Raw genomic sequence first — 26,452 nt, 5'->3', positions numbered from 1 at the left:
TCCCCAAATCCCTTCTGGAGCCAGCACAAAGCTGTTGCTGCTCTGCTTAGACAGGGAGGCTGAGCCCTGGGAAGGGCACTGGGAGCTGTGCTGGCCCTGGGAAGGGCACTGGGAGCTGTGCTGGCTCTGGGAGGACACTGGGAGCTGTGCTGGCCCTGGGAAGGGCACTGGGAGCTGTGCTGGCCCTGGGAAGGGCACTGGGAGCTGCGCTGGCCCTGGGAGGGCACTGGGAGCTGTGCTGGCCCTGGGAAGGGCACTGGGAGCTGTGCTGGCCCTGGGAAGGGCACTGGGAGCTGGGCTGGCTCTGGGAGGGCACTGGGAGCTGTGCTGGCCCTGGGAGGGCACTGGGAGCTGTTCTGGCTCTGGGAAGGGCACTGGGAGCTGTGCTGGCGCTGGGAAGGGCACTGGGAGCTGTGCTGGCACTGGGGAGGGCACTGGGAGCTGTGCTGGCTCTGGGAAGGGCACTGGGAGCTGTGCTGGCTCTGGGGAGGGCACTGGGAGCTGGGCTGGCTCTGGGAGGGCACTGGGAGCTGTGCTGGCCCTGGGAAGGGCACTGGGAGCTGTGCTGGCTCTGGGAAGGGCACTGGGAGCTGTGCTGGCTCTGGGAGGGCACTGGGAGCTGTGCTGCTGGGCCCAGGGAGGGCAGGAATCAACATCCAAACAAAGCTTTGATCCAGATTAGATGGAGAGTTGGTACCAGTAATAATAAATTAGGACTCAGCTCTGGTTTTAATCAGTTCTGTGCAGAACAGGAGATAAAAAAGTCATTTTGCATCAGATGCATTTCTGCTTCCAGCCCTTCCAAATCTGTCTCGGTGCTCTGGGCTGTTCCCTGGCTGTGCTGGTGGAAAGGGTGCATTTCTGGCTGCTGGGAGAAGTTCGGGGGCTCAGGAATCAGTGGCCACTCAGCCAAAGTTTGCCTGCATCAAGGAAATGCTGTGGGCTTTGTTAAACCAACATCTCACAGTGGGCACAAGCCCTGGCCACTGGCTCTGGGAACATCTGGAGATGAAAGGGAGAGTCCAGATGGCCACCAAGGTCTTGGAGTGTCCCATGGACAGATTGGCTGTCGTCACCCTGAGCACTGCCCCCAAACACCCTGAGCACTGCCCCCAAACAGAGCTTCCAAATTTCCCAGCAGAACTCCAGCTCAGAGACTGCTCTGTCCTGATGGGAGATGTTTCAGGGGTTGGCCACACTTGAAGGAGCTGCTGGTGCCACCAGGATGGGAGGAGCAGCAGTTGGGAGGTCATTAACCTGAGGGAGCTTCTGCACAGGGCTTTTCCTGGGATTTATGGGAATTTTACATCCTCTGTCAGAGCTCTGTGACAGTCACTTATCAGGGAGTTTGCTGATGGGACTTTCAGAGCCACAGAGATTGCTCAGGCTTTCACCTTCCGTACTCTAAACTTTGCTGCTTGCAGTTGCACAGTGTTCATTATTTCCAAGGACGTGATGCCTCTGCCGGAGAGGGGATTTCAACTCTGCCAGGGAAGGCGAGCAGATGGTGCAGAGAGTGGCAAAACTGTGGCAGAGCTCCTGGTCCCCAACCATCTGGTCTGGAGCTTGGCTGGACGTTTCCAGCCTGCAGCTGGGCAGTGGCAGGAACAGCCCCTGGATACAGATCTGTCCTGGGCAATGGGCACATCCTGGTGCCCCTCTCTACTGAGGGGTCCCAGATCCCCCTGGCCCTGCCTGGGCATCACTGCAGGGACAGCTGGTGGCAGTGCAGTGTCCCTGGGGCTTGGCAGGACACCAGAGCAGCTTTGGTGCTGGCTCCCTCTGACTCTCCTGGGCATCAGCTTTGGGCATTCCCTCCTGTCTGACCCACGCTCAGCTGGAATGCAGCAATGGGATTCACAGTGTCCAACTCCAGAGGCCCCGTCACAGCAAGGACCTGGAGCTGCTGGAGGAGCCCAGAGGAGGCTCCAGGGTGATCCGAGGGATGGAGCAGCTCTGCTGGGAGGAAAGGCTGGGAGAGCTGGGATTGTTCACCTGGAGAGGAGAAGCTTTGGGGTGACCTCATTGTGGCCTTCCAGGACCTAAAGGGGCTCCAGGAGAGCTGGAGAGGGACTGGGGACAAGGCATGGAGGGACAGGACACAGGGAATGGCTTCCCAGTGCCAGAGGGCAGCAATGGATGGGAGATTGGGAAGGAATTGCTCCCTGGGAGGGTGGGCAGGCCCTGGCACAGGGTGCCCAGAGCAGCTGTGGCTGCCCCTGGATCCCTGGCAGTGCCCAAGGCCAGGTTGGACATTGGGGCTGGGAGCAGCCTGGGACAGTGGGAGGTGTCCCTGCCCATGGCAGGGGTGGGATGAGCTTAGGAAGCACCATCAGTGTGGCTTTGAGCACTGACAAGGAGTAAAATACCTTGGGTGTGTCCCTGGGTGTTCCTGGGTGTCCCTGGGTGTGTCCCTGGGGGTCCCTGGGTGTCCCTGGGTGTGTCCCTGGGTGTCCTTGGGTGTCCCTGGGTGTCCCTGCTCACCTTCCCATCACCCAATCCCCACACTCAGACCCTGCCTCTGTTCCTCCCTCTGCATTTTCCTGCTCCAAACTCTGGAGCTGCTCTTTTGACAAGTTCCTTGAGCAGTGTTCCAGCGGGATGGGCAGTCACAGTCAATGTGATCCATGCAGGAACATCCATGGAGGAGCCTGGCTCCCTCAGCAGCTTCCCCGTGAGGAGCAGTGGGAATATCTGCAGTTACAGATCACAGAGCAGTGGGCATGGAGCTCCAAGGGCTGGCAGCAGCTCCGTGGAGCTGGGCACTGTTGTCTCAGGAGCTGCTCCATCACTCAGCTGCCTCTCTGTGCATCAATAATTCTGTTTCAGAGCCACCTCCCATGGTTCCAACGCTCCCTGGCACCTTCCCCGTCCTCCTGCCACTCCCCACATGGAATCCTGTTAGGCTGAAGAACCGGCTGTGGATCATTTCCTCCAAAGGCTTTTTGTGCATGAAAAATAGATCAAAATCCTGGGGAGCTATTTATGCTGGTTTATTTTTACAGCTCTGACAGAAATGGTAATAGGAAAATGAGATCAAGATGCTTTTGCTACATTACTGGCAATAAAATAATAAAAAAAGAGCAACCTCCAAGCAGATCAGGGTCAGATCCTGCAGGTAATTTCTGTGCTGGGAGTGCACAGAGCCCAGCGTGTTCGGCTCCTTCTGCAGGGCCTCCAGGTATTGTTGATGCTGGTTTTGAGGCACTTGTCTTTTATGAGTCTGTAATAATCTTTGCATTATGCTATTACAACATAATCAGGTCCTTGTCACGCTGCCAAGCTGAGCAGATAACATCAGAGCACTGAGGAGTTTCAGCTCTAAACTCATTAGGAGAGACCCAGATTTGTTCCGCGATCGTTCCAAAGCTCTCCGGAGCTCCGTGCTCTGCAGGGATGTGCTCTCAGCCAGCTGGGGGCTCAGGAGGCAGATCTGGGCTCCAGCTCCAGCAAAGCCTGCGAGTTCAGCTGGGAGAGCATCTCTCCAAGATGGGATTTAGAACTACTCTGCTCCTCTTTTTAAAAAAAATTAACTTCTGGGAGCACGGAAATGACAAAGCTGCAGCGGCTGTGGGTGCTGTGCTTTCATGTTGCAGAAATTCAGGTAGCACTCCTGGTGCACTGGCAGGTGGAATGCTGCTTCCCAGCAGTTTTCCCAAGCCAAGGGGATGTGGACATTGGTCATTGCAGAGGATCCTCCCCGTGCTGTGCTTTGGGACCGGAGTGTCTGAAATGCAGCTTCCCACCGAGCCCCTTCTTACGGCTCTTTGCAGGTGCTAAGGTCAGATCAGTCCCTTCTGCAGCCAGGAGCGAGGCACTGCTCAGAGCAGGCTGGGTTGCATTTGTCAGAGTATCACAGCAGAAATTTGCCATTGGAAAAGCCTCCAGTCGGGGCAACCTCCATGGCAGTGTGCAGGAATGTCCTCCTGGAGAATCCCTGCTCTGCACACGTGGGGATCTGGCTGTATTCTGCCCTCTCAATGTGTCAGATTTAAACTCTTTATGTTGCTTGAGGATGAAAAGTGGTTATTACCCAGTTTTGCTGCAGGCTAGGGGCAGTGGAGTGCATCTGATTCCACTCTCTTTTGGCATTTTTAGATGCCATTACAAAAGGAATTAATTTATGAAAGGTTGGACATTTGGACACTGGACAATTGGGACATTTCTGTTATTGGTCTGGCACAAAACAGATGGGAACCTGTCCAAAGTGGTATCATCCATGAGGATAAAACAGGAGAAAAGGAGAAGAATTAAGTTTTTAAAATGTGTTCTAACCCTCTCCTCCCAGTTCCATTCTCTGCTGGAATGGATGTGGGCTGGGATGGGCAGGTCCATTCAGAAATCCCACTTTAGGGAGATGGCACATCTGGATGGATACTGGGCCTGATCTGGCTGCTTCTGAGCCTCCCTAAAGGTTTTCTGTGGCCTCAGGAGAGAGGAAAGAAATCTACAGGTACAGCAGTGAAATTCCTTTTCCTGTGCCAGCTGCAGGACATGGAGTCTCCTTCACTTCTCCCTGCAGCTCTCCAGGACAATTCCTCAGCTGTTCAGGATGGAGCTGTGCAGGGATTTCCAGCAGGATGCTCTGGTGGGCCCACCCAGGGCTGCTGCCTCTGCCAGGGATGTGCCAGAGGGTTTTTGTTCCTTCTCCATCCCCCGGCTCTGGATGTGGGGCTGGATGTGACCTTTGCTGAGCCTCAGAGGTGGCACAGTCACTGCTTTGGATCAGTCCCGCACCCCCAGGCCTGACGTGATCTGTGAAAATCTCGATTTTCCTCTTCCCGGAGTGCTCGTGTCCACCTGCAGAGATGACAAATTCCACAGAGTTCCCGAAGGCAGCTGATTTCCCTCCCTTTGTTCCCCTCTGTGTGAGGTTTCTCGGCTCCCCTCCATGAGATTCCACTGCTGAAGTTCCTGCTGGGGCGGTGAGAGGGGACAGCGGCACTCCCAGAGCCTGGAGGAGCACCCAGTGATGACTCCGGGTCCAGCTCCCATCTCTATGGAAATGCACCCATGAGAAATAGCAAATACCAGCCAGCCTGCAGGCTGAGGGCTGGGGGATGGGATTGGCACCCATAAAGGGCCACCAGCTGCTGATGGGGATGTGTTTATCTCCCCAAACTGGGATTGAGCCGGCTGGGATGGGGGTGTCCCACTGCTCCATTCCACAAGCCTCGTGCCAGGGAAACCATGGAAATAAAGGCTCTGCAGGGAGCACAGAGGTCTGGGGAGCAACTTCTTCATCCCATTGCCGGCAGCACGAGCCTGGCCCTAGGGACCTCCTGCCCTGGTGTGCTCTGGGGACGTGGGATGGGGCACAGGCAGGGGGAGCAGGAAGGATGGGAATGCTGGGAACGTGGCTGTGCGTGTTGTTTGTTCCCACAAAAGCAGTAACTTGGAGAGGTAAAGTGGCTCAGAACTTGACAGGAGAAATTATTCTTTTGTTGCCTTCTCTGTTGTTTCTCAGTTGGATTATTTAGCCCTTTGTCCTGGCACACTGGGAATTATTTCAGCTGCCCCAGTAATTGTGTTTCCCCCTCAGCTTTGGAAGGCACTTGTCAAAGGAGGAAGGGGAGCAAAGATAAGGCAAAGCTGGTAAATGGGAAATCTATGTCTAATTAAGGCAGGGGCTTGCTAATCACCTGAGAAATGAAGTTATCAGCTGAAAAGCCAGGAGTGGGTGGAATCAAAGTTAGGGAAGGCTTTCCCCTATTTCCTTCTTTCACAATGCACTGGGAGATGCAAAGTTTCCCTTGCTTTGCATCAACTGCAGAGCTCCAGCTGGTCCACGATAGATTTCAGTCTGAATAGTTAAAATTCGGCCAAGCCACGGGCGAGTAAAGGCAGGGTTTCATCGTGGGTGCTCATCGTGGGTGTCACACCACAGCCAGCACCCAGGGTGGTCACTGTCCACTCTGTTCTCTGGGCACCCTGTGCCAGGGCCTGCCCACCCTCCCAGGGAACAATTCCTGCCCAATATCCCATCCAGCCCTGCCCTCTGGCACTGGGAAGCCATTCCCTGTGTCCTGTCCCTCCAGCCCTTGTCCCCAGTCCCTCTCCAGCTCTCCTGGAGCCCCTTTAGGCCCTGCAAGGGGCTCTGAGCTCTCCCTGGAGCCTTCTCCTCTCCAGGTGAGCCCCCCCAGCTCTCTCAGAGCACTGGGAAAGCAGCTTTCCCTTTGCAGCTGAGGCCTGGAGTGTGCTGGCAGAGGAGATGCTGGTGCTGGTGGGAGCTCCCCGTGCCCAGGGAGGTACCTGGGCTTCCCCTGGGGCTCTGCTGCCCCTCGGCATCACCACTGAGCCCTGGCCCAGCCCGGGCTGGCCCAGGGCAGGCCCTGAGGTTCCTCCCCTTGCACAAATGCTCTCACACACCCACAGCAGCTCCGTGCTTCCAAAGGGTGGTTGGGAAGCAAAGGTGGCTCACGCCATCCCTGGAGCACATCCTGTCACAAGGAGAGCTTGTCATAACCAAAGTGTGCCTCCCACAGGGAATCAGGAAGTTGGAGAAGGCCCCTGAGTCCAACCATTCCCCAGCACTGCCAAGGCCACCGCTAAGCCTGTCCCCAAGTGCCACATCCACGTGGTTCTTGAACACTTCCAAGGACACTGACTTCAGGGCTGGGGCTCCACCACTGCCCTGGGCAGCCTCTTTCAATGACTGACAACCCTCTCAGGGAAGAAATTTTCCCAATATCCACCCAAAGCCTCCCCTGGCACAAGCTGAAGCCCTTCCTTCTCCTGTCCTTTGTCACCTGGGAGAAGAGACCAACCCCCACCTGTCTTGAAACTCCTTTCAGGTAAAAAACAAGAAGGTCCCCCTGAGCCTCCTTCCCTCACGTGCCAAAGCTCCTGGAAAGCAGATTTAGCAGTTCAGTGTCAGCTGTGCTGGGGCATCTCACTCCTCGAGACAAGGCACTGCTTTTCCATGCTGAAGACAGTCACATTTTCCTTGCAAAAGAATTACAAGTTATCCCCCAGCAGCTTTCTGCAAAACATATCAAAGGTCTCTGGGTGATGGATTCAGTTTCTGTTTGTTCCTCTGGGGTTCCTTCACTAGAGTTTGCTGTTATCTGGTTGTTTATAAATCCCAGTGTTTTCCACGGCTTTGATTCCTCCTGTGTGTGGATCGATGGAGATGTTGAGTCACCCTCCTGTTCTGAGGGCAATGGGTCTGGTTTTAGTTCTGTATCACTTCATAGGTGAAGGAGTGGCAATTTAATCGTTGTGTGGGAATGGGAATGTCAGAAAACAGGGAAACCTGGAGATTTGCTCATCAAATGTAACCTGCTGAGCTACTGTACCCCGAGCCCCCGAACATGGCTTTGTGTGAGAGGGACAATTTCCAAGGGCTGGAGGCACAGGACACAGGGAATGGCTTCCCACTGCCCAAGGGCAGGGCTGGATGGGATATTGGGAAGGAATTGTTCCCTGGGAGGGTGGGCAGGCCCTGGCACAGGGTGCCCAGAGCAGCTGGGGCTGCCCCTGGATCCCTGGCAGTGCCCAAGGCCAGGCTGGACATTGGGGCTTGGAGCAGCCTGGGACAGTGGAAGGTGTCCCTGCCCTGGCAGGGGTGGCACTGGGTGGGCTTTGAGGTCCTTCCAACCCAACCCATCCTGGCATTCCATGAACAATGTAATAGGATTCTTCAGTAGGAAGGTACTCCATGTGTCAAAGGACTTTGCTGGGATCAATGGCTACTCCAAGGTTCCCAAAGAACCTCCTGCCCTCAGGGCTGGGTGCCAGGGGGGTGAAGTCAGGGCTGGGACATTGGGGCAGGTGCCTCCCCTAGTGCTGGGAGGATTGGCATCCACTGGGCTCTTCTGGCTGTGGAATTCTGCAGGAATTCTGTGCCCTTGAGCCATGGTCAGTGCAGGGCTGGGGCCTCACACTGAGCTTGTGGGGCAGGCACAGCTCCAGAGCCTTGGGGGGCTCACTTGGGTTGCAGCTCCCTGTGCACCTCCTCACCTGCAGTTTGGGTGCAGGAGGGGCAGAAATTCCTTGTGGGGCCACATGGGAAGAAGCAACTCCTTCCTGGGACAGTGATCCTGTGGGACTTGTGTGGCCACCCCTGGGCCATGGCTCTCTCTGCTCTGTTGTTCCCAGCAGAAATATTTCTAAATACCTTCTCAAAACAGGGATTTTTTAGTTCCTAATGCCAGCTCAGGCTCTGTTTAGGAGGTGATGTATGCTCTTCCCTTGGATAATTCCTGAGTTAAGTTTGTATGGCTCACTCTGGGCCAGGCTGTGGATGTGTACCCAGGCAATGCCCTTTGCTCAGTGCCCAGCTCTCTGCCCCCACAGGTTATTCCAGTGTGCGAATTTCCAGGTGGTTTGTACAGATATTCCTGAAATTTAAGGAAGCTGCCATGAATTGTTTAACTGAAGCACAGCAGGACAATGGGGTGACTTGGGGCAGGCTGCTGGAAAAGCATGTTAATTATGGTTTTAATAGTTTTTAAATAATTATTCTAATTTTAAATCAGGACGAAACCTTACAAATCCCCAAAAGTACAAAACCGTGAGATGCTGGGGGTCACTCTGGACTGGAGGGTTTATTCAGTGTAGTGTTTGAACCCAGCAGCTCTGGGAGCACCCAAGGGCAGAGCTCATTCCCCTCTTTCACCAAGGTGTTGAGAAATTAAAGAACTGAGCAGAAATTAAAGAAACACGGGAAGTTTCTGCCTACGGAATGTTCCTTTAAAAATATTTTTTTGTCCTTTGGGGTTGCCTAGTTCAGCTCTGGTTCACTTTGCCTGTTGCAAAACTTGAGTGGCTCTTGTTGACTTGGGGTGGGAGGAGGATGGGAGGGACAGGGAGGGGCAGGCAGGTCCCTCTCCCAGAGACCAGCTCTGAATCCCCTCTGGGGCATGAAATTGTCGTTAACGTGTCCTGAAAGGTCAAACCACAGAGCAGGAGCAAAATGGGATTTTTTCTGCATGTTTATGCACCAGCTCACACAACAGGCTGAGGTTTTGGGGGGGGCTCCTCTTCTGCAGCAATCCAAGTGGGAACAGCACGAGGAGCAGGGGAAGGTGTCCCCTCGCTGTCCTAGCCCTCTCTGTGGTCACCTGGGCACGTGTGGCTAAAGCCACCCCCGGGAGGTGACGCCGGGCGCTGCTCCAGGCAGGAGGCTCCTGGTGCTGCTGGAAGAGGGAACTGAGCAGGTCCATGAAGATCAGGGACCGCAGATGGGAGGAAAGGTGGTGAGCCTGGAAGGGATCCCAGTCACGCTGGGTGTTACAATAACTGTGCCAAATGCTAATGCAGAGCAGCCTGCAAAATAGGCAAAACTGGGATTATTAGGCCTGCTTGGAGTAGGGGTTTGGAATGATTGCCCGGGGGCTGCAGTCCTGGCTGGAAGGTAAATAACTTCTTGCTGCTGACAAACAGGCAGGGAAGAATCCAGGTATGGCAAGTGTTCCTGCAAATCCCCTTGGTGTGAGATGAAAAGAGGATCTTACAAGATTTTATTAACTTGTAAACCAGGATTTAAGGGAGTTTGAAGCAGCACGTGAAAGAACGATAGTGAACAAATGGTTTCAAGTGGGAGAAATCTGTCCCTGCCATATGTTTCACTGGCTTATCCCTTCTGCAGGAGGGGATCTTGGAACTGTTTGAACTATTCCAGTCACTAGTGCTTTGTATTTGGGAGGAAACGCAGGTCCTACACCAGCTGAGGGATAGACCTGATCCCTCTAAAGCTTTGAGCACAGGTTTTGCTCTGGGCACAGGTTAATCCAAGAGTTGCTTGAAAGGGGCACAAAGATCATCTCAAAGTCCCCCAGACTCTCTCGGTGCTGGGCAGAGGCCCCACGTGGCCATGGGGTCGCGCTGGAGTTTGAGATGTGACGCTGTGCTGGCCGGGATGGTGTGGAATCCTCAGAACTCCCCTCTTTCTCTTACTGCCCACGTGGGTCGTGCCCGTGCTGAGGGAGCTGTGGCTGTGTTGCAGGTGTGGCTGTGTGGGGGCAGCATGGAGGTGCTGCCCTGCTCCAGGGTGGCCCACATCGAGCGCAAGAAGAAGCCCTACAACAACAACATCGGCTTCTACACCAAGCGCAACGCGCTGCGCGTGGCCGAGGTCTGGATGGACGACTACAAGTGGCACGTCTACATCGCCTGGAACCTGCCCCTGGAGGTACAGCCCGGCCTCGTGGTCACTGCGTGCTTAAACCCTCAATTATGGAGTGTTTAGTGTCCCTAAGCACAGCCTGAAGCCCCCGGGGCTCAGCCCCAGCAGAGCTCCCTCGGCTCTGGGGGAGAGGCTCCAAACCCTGCAGGCTTTGGGGGGATTCCTGCTGTTCCCCCAGCATTTTTTGTGTGGTTCTAGGAATTAAACCTGCCTTGTGGTGTTTGTCTCCCCACTGAGTGTTTGCCCAGAGTGAGGGGATGTCCTGACACTGCTCTGCAGATGGAGTCTGCCTGGGAGATTATTGCTGTCAGCAGCGTTAGAGCCTCAGGTTTATTCCGTGTCACAGCCAGCCCAGCTCGGGTTCCCAGCTCATGGACACCGATCCTGCCCAGAGCTCCCCAGGGATGTGTGGCCCAAGGCTGGGGCTGTTTGTTTTCCCACTGCTGGGAAGTTGAAAGGTAAAGGTGGTTTGGAGGTTGGAGGTGGTTGGAGGTCGGTGGCTCACAGAAGGGGATCCCCTTCCTTTTAAATCTTCTCATTAAAGAGCTTTGCTGGATCCTTTTGTTTCTGCCCAGAAATGGTCAGGTTTTCTTGGATCTGACACAATGATTTTGGTGTAAATCCTGCCACGTCACAGCTTGGTGAGTCTGGAAACCCATGAGGTGCCACCAGCAGCTCCAGGTGAGCATGTCCAGGGACAGGCATCCCTCCCTACACTTCTGGGAAAGCTCCATAGGCTCCAGGAGGAATTTCTGCAGGTCCAAAGCTGCTCCTTGGACTCTGCCCTCCCTGCAGGTCTCTAATCCTGGAAGCCAAGAGCATCTCCTGGCTCCAAAGGCTGCCTGGAGCAGCCCTGGCAGGATCAATGCCCCATTCCTGCCCCTGGCACTGCCAGGGGAGGAGCAGGGAGCTGGGGATGGGGAGGCTCTGGGGTTACGGGTGGGATGAGCAGGTGAACGAGCACTGGGGGCTGCCCAGTTTCACTGAGAGGTCAAACTGGTGCCACAAGTGTCCAGCCCCACTGTGAGCTGAATTATTTCCAGCCACCCCTTGGTGCTAAAAACGAACACAAAATCTTCCTGCTCGGCAAAGGCCCAACGAGCTCCTGGTGCAGCTGCAGGAGCATTCCTGGCTGGTGTCTGCTCCAGGCCTCTGGAAAACCAGGGAAACACCAAAACCTGAGCTGCTGCTGCAGCTTTCTGAGCAAAGGCTCCGTCTGGGGACAGCTGCTGGCGTTTGGAGCCGTGGAGTCACAGCTTTGTGCTGCACTGGGAGCAGCCTGGGAAGGGCCAGGAGCTGCAGGTTTGTGGTCCTGGGGTGGGGGGATCCAGGGCCAGGAGGTACAAAAATGCCAGGAAAGAGAGGAATAGGGATGGAAGGAAAAGCTGCTCTCCCAGGGAGCTGCAGGAGGGCTCTGCCTGAGACAGGCACTGCTCCAGGGGCCGGGAGAGGAGGAGCTGCCTCCAGGACTGAGGGAATTTGGGTGTCTCTTAAAAAGAGGCTTCAAGATCCAAATGCTCATGGGCAGGCATCAGAAATCCTGATCCTTGGGCTGGTTCCTTTTTAGAGGCGAGGCACCATGCTCCTGCTCAGGAACAGCTTTGGAGCCTTGCAGAAAGGATTAAAATCCATCCTGTACAGCTGGGGAAAGGCAGGGTCACACGGATCAGCTCTGGGGCTGGGAACAGGCCTGGGTGACCCAAAATCAACTCGGGATTTTATGCAGATCTTCCCAATAGGTCTGGGTTCCCCAAAACCCATTTGAGATTTTTATACAGGTCCTTTCCCCATCAAATCAAGATTTAATTTGAGGGAAGCCTGGTTGGATGGGGGGTATTTTATGGATGTGCACTGGATAATTTTGGGATGGCAAGGCAAAGCCCTGCCCTGACTGTTCCAGGTGCTGCCTGCCTGGGCTGGGCCCCACCTCGCCCACTCAGATCCCAGCTTGTCTCCACCGAATCATCTTTATTTTTACCTCCCAGTGACCAGTGGCACATTGAAACGGTGCCTCTCCTGAAGCAGAGTGAATAATTCATTAGGAGATCATTACAAGCGTTGTAATGGAAAATTGCTTCCCCAGCTGTGTTTAATGATCGCTGGGAAAGACAAGAGCAGGAGCCACAGCAGAGTGCAAGAGGAGAAGGGGCTGCTGTGGCTGCCGTGGCTGCCCCGCTGTGTCAGCTCCGCAGGCTCCACGCTGGGATAAAGGGGGGCAGCTCTCCAGCCCTGCCCGCAGCTCCTGCAGGGTTATTCCCCAGTTGTCTGCTTCACCTCTGCAGGAGCAGTGGGGCTCTGCCGTGTCTCCAGGGAGACCATTCCACCCTGGAATTGCCCAAATTGCCGAGAGGTTTCTCGGAGGTTCAGCCTCAACTTCTCTTCTCATGCAATTTTTATCCTTTATTCTCAGCTGTCTGCCTCTGCTGTATTTGAATCTTAAACCTTTCTCTCTTTTCTTCATTCTTTTCCCATTTATTTTATACCTTTTACCCCTCCTTTCCTCTGGGTTGTGTCTCAGTAGGATCACAGTGGGCTCAGGGAAGGGTTTTGGTGCTCAGTGCCCAGCCAGGGTTTGCATTTCCATCTTTGAAATCCTCATCTCCACTTGCTGCTAAGCTCTCCTGGAAGTCCTGTGCCTCAGAACCCAAACAGGAGGAGAAATCTTTTAAAAACACCTTATTTAAAAATCTCAGATGGATCCAAACCCAGGGGAATCGGGGAGAAGACTCCCCAGAGTTTCACTGCACTTCCCACATTTCTTCCAAACCTTTTCTTCTCCATTTGGCTCCTCTTTTGTAAATCATCCCCCAGGACCGAAGCCTGTCCAGCACCAGCCTGTGGCCATTGCAGAGACGTTGGTGTCCCCTTCTTGCCGTGGCTCTGGAACCCACAGCTTCCTCCTGATGATTTCAGCCCTGGACACTCATCCCAGAGTCCCTGGAATTACTCAGCCACTGGCTGAGTTTGGAAAGCATCTCAAAGCTCAGGGAAATACTCTCATTTTCACCTTTTTTTGGAAGTGTGACCGTTCAGTGACATCCTGTTGCTGTTTTCCAGAACCCAGGGATTGACATTGGGGATGTTTCCGAGAGAAAAGCCTTGAGGAAGAGCCTGAAGTGTAAAAACTTCCAGTGGTACCTGGACCATGTTTATCCAGAAATGAGGAGATACAACAACACCATTGCTTATGGAGAGGTAATTCAGTCCCTGAGCTCAGCCTGGCAATGTTTGCAGTCCCTGGAGAGAAACAGCCCCAAAGGAGAGGAGTGTGAATCAAAACTGACTTTCTGTGTGTAATTATCCCAATTTGTAATTATCCCATCTGTTCCCAGTTTCTTCTAAAAACCAGTTTGGGGATTTATTGTTGATCCTGGAGACTGTATAAATAAAATATTTTAATCCATCATTTAGTAAAATGACAGAAATTATCCCCATTTCCCCTTGACCCCATGGATTAAGGAGCTGTATTTGTATTTTTAATACTCAGGCATCTTCTAAAACCCTCTGACTTCAACTCAGCCTAATGCCTGACAAGGTCTCTGGAGGATTCATTGCCTTGTCACAACAGCTTAAGGACAAGATAAAATAAGGGGACTCAATTCAATCTCTGCTGGCTTTGAAACCATTCTGGGAATATAGAAAGAGTCGTTTATGGGAGCTAATAACAAATACTCTGCTGCAATGGAATTGATGGAGGAGTGGCACCTGGAGGAGGCTCCTTGAAGCCTGAGCACCCCAGATGGGTTATTCATTTTAGGAAAGATTTGTTATCAAAGTTACTGAATGTCTTCAAGCTAAAACCTCCCCAAAAATTCTATTTTCATCAAAAAAAGAAATTTCAGAAAGGTTTGGGTTGGATAAAAGCCCAGCTGGAACAAGGATGTGATGATTCCAAGGGGATCCTTGTTCCAGCTGGGCTTTTTTCCCCTTCCTCGTTGAGCACTTTGAGATTTCACTGAGATCTGAGGGGTTCTGCATTGATTTCAGGCTCCTTGCAGCCCAAACCTGGGTTTGTCACCACCACCCATGACCAAACACAAAGCCAGCTGTGTCCAGGGGCGCTGCCCCTCGGAATGGGGGTTATTATCCAAAACCAGTCATCATTAACCTGGATTTAAAGAAAACTGACAGAGCTCTAAACCTTTCTCTGCCTGGTTATTCCTGGCGATACAGCAGCGAGGGGTGGAGAGGGTAGAGAGGGCTGTGCAGCACTTTCCTGCTTATCTCTGATAAGAGAGGGCCTTAACTCTGCCCTTCTTGTGCCATAACTGCCTCTTTTTGGGGCCTTAACTCTGCCCCTTTTGTGCCATAACTCTGCCCCTTTTATGCCTTAACTCTACCCATTTTTGTGCCATAACTCTGCCCTTTTTTGTGCCTTAATTCTGCTATTTTTGGGCCATAACTCTGCCCCTTTTGGGCCATAACTCTGCCCTTTTTCAGCCATAACTCTGCCCCTTTCTGTGCCTTAACTCTGCCCTTTTTGGCCATAACTCTGCCCCTTTTTGTGCCATAACTCTGCCCATTTTTGTGCCTTAATTCTGCCCCTTTTGTGCCATAACTCTGCCCCTTTTTATGCCATAACTCTGCCCATTTTTGTGCCTTAATTCTGCCCCTTTTGTGCCATAACTCTGCCCTTCTTGTGCCATAACTCTGCCCTTTTTTGGGCCATAACTCTGCCCTTTTTTATGCCTTAACTCTGCCCCTTTTGGGCCATAACTCTGCCCCTTTGTGTGCCATAACTCTGCCCCTTTTATGCCTTAACTCTGCCCTTTTTTGGGCCTTAACTCTGCCCTTTTTCCCTCCCAGCTCCGGAACAACAAGGCCAAGGACGTGTGCCTGGACCAGGGCCCGCAGGAGAACCACACAGCAATACTGTACCCCTGCCATGGCTGGGGCCCACAGGTGAGGGTGGCACTGCCACGGCCACGTGGCACCGCAGGGGACAGGGTGGGGCCCTGCAGCTTGGCTGTGCCCTTCCCTCTCCAGCGTTAAACACACCTCGGATACCACAGGGAGTTCTCCCAGCTGCTCCTCCAGTGTTTTCTGGATTGCCACAATCCTGCCAGAGCTGCAAGGAAAAACCTTGGGGAAAAAAAACCAATTTGGAAATCTTTGTAATTTGGAAGTGTTGAAAAGTTGAAATTTTTGCAATTTGAAACAAACAAAAAATTGAAATTTGTAATTTAAAATAAAACCTTCCAGACAAAGGCAGATAACAATAATCATGGACACAATCTGAGCATTTCTTTCCCAAGGCCAGCTTGGATGGGGCTCTGAGCACCTGGGACAGTGGAAGGTTGCAATAAGATGATCTTCAAGGTCCCTTCCAACCCAACCCAACCCAACCCATTGTGGGATTCTTTCTCTTCCACCCAGAAGAATAAACTCAGACCAATGGGGTAAAGAAAACAATTAGTGCAGAGGTAATGAGCCATTTCACTTGGCTGGGAATTGTTTTCCAGCACTCCTTTTGCCTCTCCAAATGTTTTGGAGCATCTGGGCCCCAGCAGGCTCAAGGAGGTTCATTTTCAGCTGAAAAAAATGTACAGTTCAAGGGATGGAAAAGCATAAAAATCCTGTTCTCACTGCACAGTCACCCTGGACTAAGTGATCCCAGAGTCCATCTGAGCCTGGACTGGGAACTCGCAGAGCTGGGAACCAGCTGTGGGGTGGAGAAAATCCCACTTTGGGTTATCCTTGCCTTAAGCAAAGCTCAGCCCCTGGGGCTGATGAAGTCCCTGCAAAACAGAACCCGCTCTTGCTCAAACAACCCCCATTTTTCTCTTAAATGGCACAAACTGCCTTTTGCACTCTGTGGCTGGGAACTCGAACCTCTGAGTGCGTTATTGTGGGAGAAACTGGGCTGGGCTGACATTGGTGCTGACCCTGGGCTTTGGGATGAGAGGCTGAGAATGGATTATTTCTTTTTCCCTCCGTGTTATTGGGATTACACTTAATAATGTTTTCTTTCCCTGCCTGAAGTTCTGAAGTCAAATTTTGCTGGCTGCCTGGAGCTTGCCCATTTCATCCTTCCTGGTCTTCCCTCTGCATATTGTCCCTTCCCTCTTCAGCTGAGAGCCAGTTCTTGGCAGTTCCTTTGTTTCATGATACATCCAATTAGTGAAACTCCTGGAAAATGCTGGTTTTAAGCTGCTATCAGCGAGTGCAGAAGCTTGGAAATGGCCTTTGTGACACCATGAAGGAAATTGGACTTTCCCTACAACTGTTTAATTAATGGGCTGCAGGTTGTAATTGATGGCTGGGAATGGAATTAGAAGTAATGCAAGCTCTGGTTTGTATATATATATTTAATTTTTATTTATTTGTGTGTATATGAAACCCCACAAGGAGTTGTTGGGCTCCTGTGGAGTTACATCCCGTGTACTCAACGTGTACTCCCGTGTACTCAACGTGTGCTCAACATGTCCTCCCTTCCCTCCTTGATCCTGGGGCCCATCCCAGACATTGTGGCATCCCAGACATTCCTTATTTCACACTGAAGAGATGGTTTCCCTGCCAGCCTTGGCAGGAAGGAGGGAGGGGCAGGCGTGGGCTCCCTGCTGGCACATGAGGACAGCGGGGTTGTGGCTCCCGTTTCCTGCCATGCCAGGGCTGGTGGGATTTTCCTGGAAGCCCTCCCTGTTCCTAAATGCAATCCCACACCATCCCCCAGCCTGTGGAGGAGCAGCCCAGCTGGGAGAGAGGGGGATGTTGTATCTGCAGGAGGGTGATTTGTGCCATTCAGGGCAGGCCAGTTTGTGTCCCATCCCCAATTCCTGCTCTCTCCTGTGGCTGCCCGTGGGTTTAAGCCCAGCCTGGATGCAGCTCAGGGTGGTGCCTCTGAATGCAGATGAGATCTTGGCTTTACTCACTCATCCCTCAGTGAGGAAAAATTTGGGGGGGTTTTTCTCTCATTTTCCCTTCAGCTTTCCGTTCTCTTTCTTTCATTCACTTCCAGGTCAAGTCATGATGACATTCCATCATCATCCCTTTATCCTGTAATTATATTGAGGCTGCTGATGGATTTTTTTCCTGCTTGATGGCTTCATCGTGGAGGCAATCCCTCCTGGAAGCACCTTGCTGTAATGATGTATGGCACTAATAACGCAGCAATAGCTCACTGCAGTGACACAGCCGTGCTGATATATTAAGGTGATAGAAGGCACTATAATACTATAAAACTTAAGATAATGTTCACCCAGCAGAGCATTTCATTTAATTATAGGATAAAATATGTTTTGCCCATTTAAGCAGCAGAAGTTGAGGACAAAGCCATCAATACTGAGCTCATGGGGGACACGGCAGGAGCAGGGGTGACCAAACAGCACCCTTTAATCAGATTAAATTGTGGTAAAAGGCAAATCCTGAACGTTGTACTGATGGCTGTTAATTGATGGTCTGCTCGGAGCAGAAGGGAAGCTAAACAACCCTAAATTATTTTCCAATCGAGTCAATGAAGGTCATCAAGGCTTTTATTTCCCAGGTGCTAAGATGTCTAATTAACTTTCTCCCATCCCTGAGATGCAGCCAGGCAGAAATTGCAATCACAGGAGATGGATTGGAGGTGCTGCTTTGCTGGGGGGATGAGCCCCAGCCCCGGGAAAGGGGCTCAGCCTGGAGCAAAGGAGGCTCAGGGGGGACCTTGTGGCTCTGCACAAGTCCCTGACAGGAGGGGGCAGCCGGGGGGGTCAGGCTCTGTTCCCAGGGAACAGGGACAGGAGGAGAGGGAACGGCCTCAGGCTGAGCCAGGGGAGGCTCAGGGTGGGCAGCAGCAGGAATTTCCCCATGGAAAGGGTGCTCAGGCCTTGGCAGGGGCTGCCCAGGGAGGTTTGGAGTCCCCATCCCTGGAGGTGCCCAAGGAAGGGCTGGAGGTGGCACTCAGTGCTCTGGGCTGGGGACAAGGTGGGCACCAGGCACAGCTTGGACTCGATGGCCTTGGAGGGATTTTCCGACCCCAGTGATGCTGGGATTCCCCCCAGGGACACCTGAAGGTGGGAACATGGCCAGGTGCAGTTTCCTGGAGGGTTTTTACTGGAAGGATGTTCCCACGGGCTGAGGGTGTCAGTCACTGCCTCTGCCTGGGGATGTGGCTTTAACCCCATGGAGGGGTTAAAGACCTCATCAGTTTCAGCCACTTTGAAATGCTTGGCTTGGGAATAGTTTTAAACTGTTTTCATCTGGTCCTTCCTACTTGGTCTTTCCCTTGTTTCTTGTCCTGTCCCAGGCTGGGCTGGGACCCCTGGCTCGCTCTGGAGAGGAGCAAAACAACAAAAGAGGAATTAAGGCTTGGAGCACCTCTCCTGTGGGGAGAGGCTGGGAGAGCTGGGGGTGCTCACCTGGAGAAGAGAAGGCTCCAGGGAGAGCTCAGAGCCCCTTGCAGGGCCTAAAGGGGCTCCAGGAGAGCTGGAGAGGGACTGGGGACAAGGGATGGAGGGACAGGACAGAGGGAATGGCTTCCCAGTGCCAGAGGGCAGGGATGGATGGGATATTGGGAAGGGATTGTCCCCTGTGCCCAGAGAAGCACAGAAAAGCTGTGGCTGCCCCTGGATCCCTGGAAGTGTCCAAGGCCAGGCTGGACAGGGCTTGGAACACCCTGGGATAGGGGAAGAGGGTGGGAAGAGATGATCCTTAAAGCCCCTTTTCCTCCCAAAGCACTCAGTGATTCTGTGATTCTCTGAAGACATCCCAAAAGCAGAAACTTGGGTGGGACTTGCACTCACAGGTCAGATGGGAATTTTGGGAATAACCCCGCTCAGGGCTGGCTTGGAGGCTGCAGTGGGGGTTGCTGAGGCCCTGCTGGGTTTGAGGGGTGGCTCAGGCCCTGTGCTGGCCCAGCCCGTGCTGGGGCTCCCTTTCCCTGCTGTTCCCAGAGCAGATATCCCACCTGCCAGCTGCACTCCCTGCCTCGTGCATCCCATCCCTGTTTGTTCCCCTGCTCATCCCCCGCCCCGCTCCCTTCCCGGGCAAGGATTGGATTCGTGCTCTATTTATTTTCCCCAGCACGTTGGGCAACAACGTGTCAGAGCAGAGACGCCGGTGCCCCGTGGGCATGGAGCCAGCTGGCTGGGGACAGGCTGCCAAAAGCCATCCAGAAGGGAAGAGCCTGGCACGCTCCTTCCCAACAGGCCGGGAACATCTCGGAGACAGGAGATGGTGGGGGACTGGCACTGCCCACTGGGGACATCTGGGTCACTTCTGCCTCTGTCCTGGACAGGGTTTGTCTTTGTTTTGTCTGGGCCTTTTTGCACCTTTTCCTTCCTGCAAGGCTGGAAGCGTCATCAGAGAATCCTGGACTGGTCTGGATTGGAGGGACCTTAAAGCCCACCCAGTGCCACCCCTGCCATGGGCAGGGACACCTCCCACTGTCCCAGGCTGCTCCAAGCCCCAATGTCCAGCCTGGCCTTGGGCACTGCCAGGGATCCAGGGGCAGCCCCAGCTGCTCTGGGCACCCTGTGCCAGGGCCTGCCCACCCTCCCAGGGAAGGATTATTCCCAATATCCCATCTAAACCCACTTTCCATCAGTTTGACCCCATTCCCCTTGCCTGTTTCTCCAGTTCCTGATGCAGGGTCCCTCTCTGCCTTCCCTGGAGCCCCTCCAGACCCTGGGAGGAGCTGTGAGATCTCCACACAACCTCCTCTTTCCCAGGCTGAGCAATCCCAGCTTTCCCAGCCTGTCTCCATAGGGGAGGTGCTCCAGTCCCTGAACTTCAAGGCTTCCTCTGGCCTTGCTCCAACACTTCCATGTCCTTCCTGTTGCTGGGGGCACCAGAATGCTCTGAATTTGGTGCTTAGATGCCAGTTCAGATGAGCTGCATGGTTCAAATCCCTCTGCCAGGCTGAGAGCACCGTGTGGCTCCAGGCTTGGCTTATTGAAGCATCCAGAGGAGGCCACAAGGATGGGGAAGGACCTTGAGGAGAAGCCACGTGAGGAGCGGCTGAGGGCACTTGGAATGTTCAGCAGGAGCAGAGGAGACTGAGGGGAGACTCATCCCAGTTCCAACTTCCTGGTGAGGGGAACAGGAGGGACCAGGGACAGGGAAGGGCTGGGGCTGGGCCAGGGAGGCTCAGGCTGGAGATCAGGGAAAGGCTCTTCCCCCAGAGGGTGCTGGGCACTGCCCAGGCTCCCCAGGGAATGGGCACGGCCCCGAGGCTGCCAGAGCTCCAGGAGCGTTTGGACAGCGCTGCCAGGGATGCCCAGGGTGGGGTTGTTGGGGTGTCTGTGCAGGGCCAGGGGCTGGGCTGGGTGATCCCTGGGGGTCCCTTCCCACTCAGGATATTCCAGGATTCTGTCCCCCCTTCTGGGGACAGAAGGGCACATCCTGCCCAGGGGGATGAGATGGGGCAGCTTTGCCCCCAGAGCAGCTGTGGCTGCCCCTGGATCCCTGGCAGTGCCCAAGGCCAGGCTGGACATTGGGGCTGGGAGCAGCCTGGGACAGTGGGAGGTGTCCCTGCCATGGCAGGGGTGGCACTGGATGGGCTTTGAGGTCCCTTCCAACCCAACCCATTCCATGATTCTGTGGTCAAGGTCTGGGCTGCTCCTGACCCCTGCTGTGGTGAACACCTGGCAAATGAACATCAGGGAGATGTGAGGAGCTCAGGGCCTGCTCTGATCCACAACATTTTCGCTCCGAGTGTAACTCCAGCAGCACCTGGGAGCAAAGCCAGGCCCAGCCCAAGGGAGCCGGGCACCGTGGCTGGATCTGGGGTTGTGAGCTGGAGTCTGACCCTGCTACATTGTTTTAACTCGCTTTCCAGTGTTTAATTATTCCAGCCCAGATAACCCAAACTCCCAGTGGGATTTACAGCCTCTTCCCTGGCATCTGGGTCACAGATATGCTCAGTTAATTAACGTGCTGAATCCTCCTTATTTGTCTGCTGGATAATGGCCTGATTCATAATTTAAATAAGCAGCTGTGGAGATCTTTGCCTTGAACTATAAAAGGCAGGACACTGGCATCCCTTCCTCCTCACTCCAGAATTTAAATGTGTTTAGGGAAATATTGTGGTGGCATTCCTTGAAATGGAGGAGTCCTTTGTGTGCCCGGTGTCCCCAAAACCATCATCCCTGCCCAGTGCTCCCATCCTGCACCCCCTGGGCAGCCCAGGCAGCCCCTGGGAGCTCTGGGCAGTTGGATCCTGTGGGAATGGCCGGGGGTAGCTGCAATCCTGAGCCATGGGACAGATCCAGGCTCCTATCCCAGTTCTGGTCCCTCTGGCCAGTGCTGGTGCCCCATTGGAGCCCTGGGGGCTGTGCCAGGCACCCAGAGGCACCGGCCCAGCCAAGGCTGGCTCACCCAGCACGCCAGGAGCCGGGCCAGCAGCACCAGCCAGGCCAGCTGGCTCCAGCTGGAATCCAGGGAAAACCATCCACTGCCCCATCCCGCAGCGTTCCAGGAGGCTGGAGGAGTCTGCTCCGGGAGGGCTTAAGGCTTGGAATTATTCCTACCCCTTCCTGCATCTCAGTTCCTCACCTGCATCTGAAGAAAACCACCCCAAACAGGGAGAAGAGGCTGGGGAAAGCTGGGATTTATTCCCTCCAGCTCTGCTTTCCCCGTGCATCCCCACAGAATTTTCCAGGGGCTCTGCTCCACTGCCCTTTGCTCTGTCCCTCTGTACCGCTGCTCTGAGGGTGCTGACGGTGTCCCTGCTGTCCCCTGTCCCCAGCTGGCTCGATACACCAAGGAGGGGTTCCTGCACCTGGGGGCCCTGGGCACCACCACGCTGCTGCCCGACACGCGCTGCCTGGTGGACAACGGCAAGAGCCGCTTCCCGCAGCTGCTGGACTGCGACAAGGTCAAGAGCAGCCTCCACAAGCGCTGGAATTTCATCCAGGTGGGTCCTGGGGCTGCTGCTCTGCTTCCCAAACCTGGCTGGGACACAGCCAGTGGGATGGGATGGGGTGGGGTGGGATGGGATGGGACAGGATGGGACACAGCCAATGGGACGGGGTGGGACAAAAGGGAAATGGTGCCATGGAACAGCAAGTTCCAGCTCCTGGGGTAGAGGGAAAAGGTTAAGAGGGATCAGGGCAGCATTTCAGGACAATTTCTAGTCTCAGTTTTCCTGTCTGGTAGCAGCAAGGTGGATCTGGTTGTGTCTGGTCTGCCAATGACTTCCAGGTTCCTTTGTTGTGGATAAAGAGTGAAATTCATGAGAACACTTCTGGCCCAAAGCAGAGTGTAAATAATGCAGCTTTCACAGAAGTGCCCCACCCTCCCACCAGCTGTGGGCTTTAAAGGTTACAGGTGTCCCTTGGGTGCTGCCAGGGCCAACGGATGCTCACTCCATTTATTTGGGGAATTATTTTATTGTTTGAATTGCATTCCCACCCAGCTGAGTGCCCCTTCCAGCAGTGCCCAGGGCTGCCCTCCTGCTCCTGGTTTGCTTCCCAGGCCATTCATGTCTTTGTTTTTCCATCTTTTCCCCTTCCCTTTCCCTGCAGAACGGGGCCATCCTGAACAAGGGCACGGGCCGCTGCCTGGAGGTGGAGAACAGGGGCATGGCTGGCATTGACCTGATCCTTCGCAGCTGCACGGGGCAGAGGTGGACAATTAAAAACTTCATCAAGTAGAGGCTGAAAGAGTCAGGGGAGTCTGACCTGAGCCACGGCTGCCTGGGACTGATCCGACTGCATTCCTTTGGAAAGGATGGAATATCAACCAGAGCTTTACTCGTGTTCCTGGGAGAGGACCTGGGGGAGATGGGCGTTCGTGGCTTTATTTTTATCGTATCTGAGTCTCCCCCAGCTGCTCCCAGCTGTGTGGAGTGGCTTGGAACTGCTGTTGCCTCTGGCCAGCACTCCCAGAGGTGCCACATTCCCTGCTGGAACAGCTCTAAAGCTGTGAGCGTTTACTGACAGGGAATTCCTGCTTTCCCACCCAACTCACAGCTCTCCTGAAGGGCTGGGGAGGTTTGCACCACGACCTTGGACAGACCTGCCTGGCAAGCGTGGAAACTGAGGAGCCTGGGAGAGGAAAAGGTTCCCAAGCCCCAAAGGCACCGAGTTTGGAAGATTTGGTGTTTTGCTGGGTCCTCGCTCTCTTTTCCCTTCCCTGCCCCTGCATCCAGCAGCCCTTTCCCTGAGTTTTGGAGCAGCAAAACACACCCCAGTAGCTCCCAGGGATCTTTCCAACCCTTGATCACAGCAGTTATCCAACAAAACGCAGTGGACTAAACCCCTGATCTCCCCTTGCCCCCCTCCCCATCCCCCAGACGCTGCTGTTGGCCAGGCCAGCACCGCCCTCCATGGAGACCCCAAAGGGCTTCCCCTGGGAATGGCCTGGGATGTGTGCCTGCCCTGCTGGTGACAGCAGCAATCTTCTCCTGAGCCCTGAGCACCCCTGTCCTGCCTGCTCAGTCCTGGCCAAGTCCCCCCAAAGCTCGTCACCCTTCCTGAGCCGTGGGAGGGGCAGGGAGGGAGGCCAAGGCACCAATAAATGGCAGCTTGGCCAAAACTCTTGGCCCTGAAGTCCCTTCAGGCTTGTTACTCTGGTGGAGGGATCTCTCCTGATCTATTTTTGGCTCTCAGTAATCCTGGCTACCAAATCTTGGCTACCAAATCCACCTGGGAGACCTCTGCTGGGGGTCCTGAGGTGTGGCTGCCTGGAGAGGGGAAACACGGTCCTGCAAAGCTGCTGTACGTGGATGGACACAGGCTCTGCTCAGCAGGGAGGAGAAACCAGCCCATCTCCTGTCCTTCTCCCAGAATAATCCTCTTTGTGGCTGCCCTCTGGCTAGGGTGCACTAAAATAGATTAATATATGAGATGTATGTGTAAATATGTTTCCCAAGCTGGGATGTGCACAGAGTCCTTTGCTGCAGAGCGCTCATGCCTGTCTTCCATTTGCATTCCTAAACATCCCTGGATGTTTAACGAGCTGAATTTCCAATGCCATGCAGCAGGTTTATAACTGATGTTTTAGTAATTTATTGAACAGAAGCAGATCTCTCTCATTGTTCCTTCTACAGCAATGAGCATCACCTAGGACTGATTGTTCATTTAGGCTTTACAAGACTCCCTCAACCACTGGGGCTGTCTCTGGTTTTTCCCTGCCTTCCTTAATGAAGTAAAACCTCTTAGTTGTCCTGACTTGCAGAGTAGAGAGTCAATGTAGAATTTTGCTCTCTTTTTCGCTGTTGCATCATCTCTTGTGTAATAAATTTGAGCACTTCCAAACCCAAAACGACCACAAGTCTGTGGGTGCATGAGCCAGCTCCCCCTGCCTTTGTTGCTGCCTTCCAAGAGAAGCAATTTCCTGGCGACTCCAGGAAACCCTGAGGGATCTGAGACCCCCCCCCCAGCTCTGGCCCAACTGCTCAAACACCCTTAAACTGAGCAGATATCGGAGGGGAGAGCCTGTGTGGGTCAGGATAAGCAACCCAACAGCCCTCGGATGTCGGCTGTGCTGTGACTGAGCCCAGCTGGAGCCCTGCCAGTGCCCAGGGTGGCAGCAGATGGCCTTGGCCACCCGTCCCGGTGCAGGGGCGAGGTGCCCCAGCCCCAGCGCTCCGGCCGCTCCCGCAGCGGGGCTGGACGGGACGTGTGGCCACTGCCTGTCCCACGGTCCCTCTGGGATGGCCGCGTGTCCTGGCACAGGCGCTGGGCCGGCGATGTCCCCGTGCCAGGTGGCACAGGACAGGCGGGGGTGAGGATCCTGCTGCTGCTGAGCTCTGGCATCCTTCGGAACGTTCAGGGTCAGAGCTGCCTTTCCTTCGTGCTCCCGAAGGAAAAGCAACCCCTGGCTCGGCACAAGGAAGGGACGGTGGAGATGAACCCCGGGCTTGAGGAGCCTCGGGTGGGGCAGAGCCCTCGGGGAGGTGTTGGCCCCTTCTCCCTGCTCCAGCTGCAGCTTTCAAACCGCTGGAAAGAGCAAAAAGGAGCAGAGTCAGGAGTAAAATCAGGCTGAAAAGTGGGAATTTCCTCTGCTGTTCTGTCCTGACACCGTTTGTGACTGCAAGGTGACGCCGGGGCCGCAGCCCGACCCCGGAGAAATCTGTCTGAGATCTGGGTCTCATTGTTGCATCTCGCTTATCTCTGATCATCTGTTAATTGCTTTAAGAAGTGATCTCCAAGTGGTTCTTATTAAATATCTGATTTGAGCCGTGCCTCTTGAGTGATTTTCAAAAGATTCTCGCCGCTGAGATGCAGAGGCAGTCACTCCCGTCCCTTACTCATTTAATAGGAGAGCGCTGCGGTTTTAATGAAACTTCCGTCTTTGAAAGAAATGGAAATGAAGGAGAGATCAAGAGAGATGGTGGGCACAGATTAACTCGCGTTCCATCCATCCCTGCTGCTGCCACGCACCAGGATAACAGACACACCCCACGGGCTGGGAAGAGATGGAATGTGGTCGGTAAAGCATCATTTGCATCCCTGAGCCCAGGCCGGGTGTCCCCAAATGTCCCCAAATGTCACCTGGAGCTCGGGGCACTCCTTGGACCGCCCTCTTTCCATCGCTGTTCTCCTGAACACGGCTTGGTGCTGTCCTGGGTGGGGGAAGGGTCTCTGTGGGGGCCCCGTGTAACCAAAGGGAGCAGCAGCAGCAGCTCTGCCCCACCCCGAGCCGGGGCACAGCAGCTGAGGGGAGTCTCACCGGGGCAGGGGCACATCCAGCAGCCACAGGGCTCTTGCAGGATGGCACAGGATGGAAACCTGAGCCTTGTGGGGAGCATTTCACACCCTCACGGCTTTTCCGGGGCAACATCCAATGAAAATGGCTCAATCCAAGGGGCCTCAGAGCAGATGGAATCACAGAATCATGGAATGGGGTGGGTTGGAAGGACCTTAAAGCCCACCGAGTGCCACCCCTGCCATGGGCAGGGACACCTCCCACTGTCCCAGGCTGCTCCCAGCCCCAATGTCCAGCCTGGCCTTGGACACTGCCAGGGATCCAGGGGCAGCCCCAGCTGCTCTGGGCACCCTGTGCCAGGGCCTGCCCACCCTCACAGGGAACAATTCCTTCCCAATATCCCATCCAGCCCTGCCTTCTGGCACTGGGAAGCCATTCCCCCTGTCCTGTCCCTCCAGCCCTTTCCAAAGTCTCTCTCCATCTCCATTTTGGCTCCTTCAGGTCCTGGAAGGCCACAATGAGGTCACCCCAAAGCTTCTCCTCTCCAGGTGAACAATCCCAGCTCTCCCAGCCTTTCCTCCCAGCAGAGCTGCTCCATCCCTCGGATCACCCTGGAGCCTCCTCTGGGCTCCTCCAGCAGCTCCAGCTCCTCCCTGTGCTGGGCCAGGGCTGGGGCAGCTCTGCAGGTGGGGTCTCACCTGAGCACAGGGGCTCAGGGACACAATCCCAGTCCCTTTCCTGCTGCCCCACTGG

General features: G+C 54.4%; 1 protein-coding gene across 3 annotated transcripts in view; it reads left to right on the top strand.

The window, feature by feature from the left end:
- Window positions 1-25,229, top strand: part of GALNT17 (polypeptide N-acetylgalactosaminyltransferase 17) — a 211,215-nt gene extending 185,986 nt beyond the window's left edge. The window contains exons 7-11 of one of the 3 annotated variants that reach the window (XM_069033390.1): window positions 9,950-10,135; window positions 13,187-13,324; window positions 14,936-15,031; window positions 21,795-21,962; window positions 22,573-25,229. In XM_069033390.1, the coding sequence (XP_068889491.1) occupies window positions 9,950-10,135; window positions 13,187-13,324; window positions 14,936-15,031; window positions 21,795-21,962; window positions 22,573-22,701 (717 nt within the window). In that variant the 3' untranslated portion in view covers window positions 22,702-25,229. The other 2 variants (XM_069033391.1, XM_069033392.1) reach the window with 2 other exon arrangements.
- The last annotated feature ends 1,223 nt before the right edge of the window (window positions 25,230-26,452 follow it).

Source organism: Aphelocoma coerulescens, chromosome 19, assembly GCF_041296385.1.
Source record: "Aphelocoma coerulescens isolate FSJ_1873_10779 chromosome 19, UR_Acoe_1.0, whole genome shotgun sequence".
Lineage (NCBI taxonomy): Eukaryota > Metazoa > Chordata > Aves > Passeriformes > Corvidae > Aphelocoma > Aphelocoma coerulescens.
The sequence above is the reverse complement of the archived record's forward strand: the minus strand, read 5'-3'. Positions and strand labels throughout refer to the sequence as shown.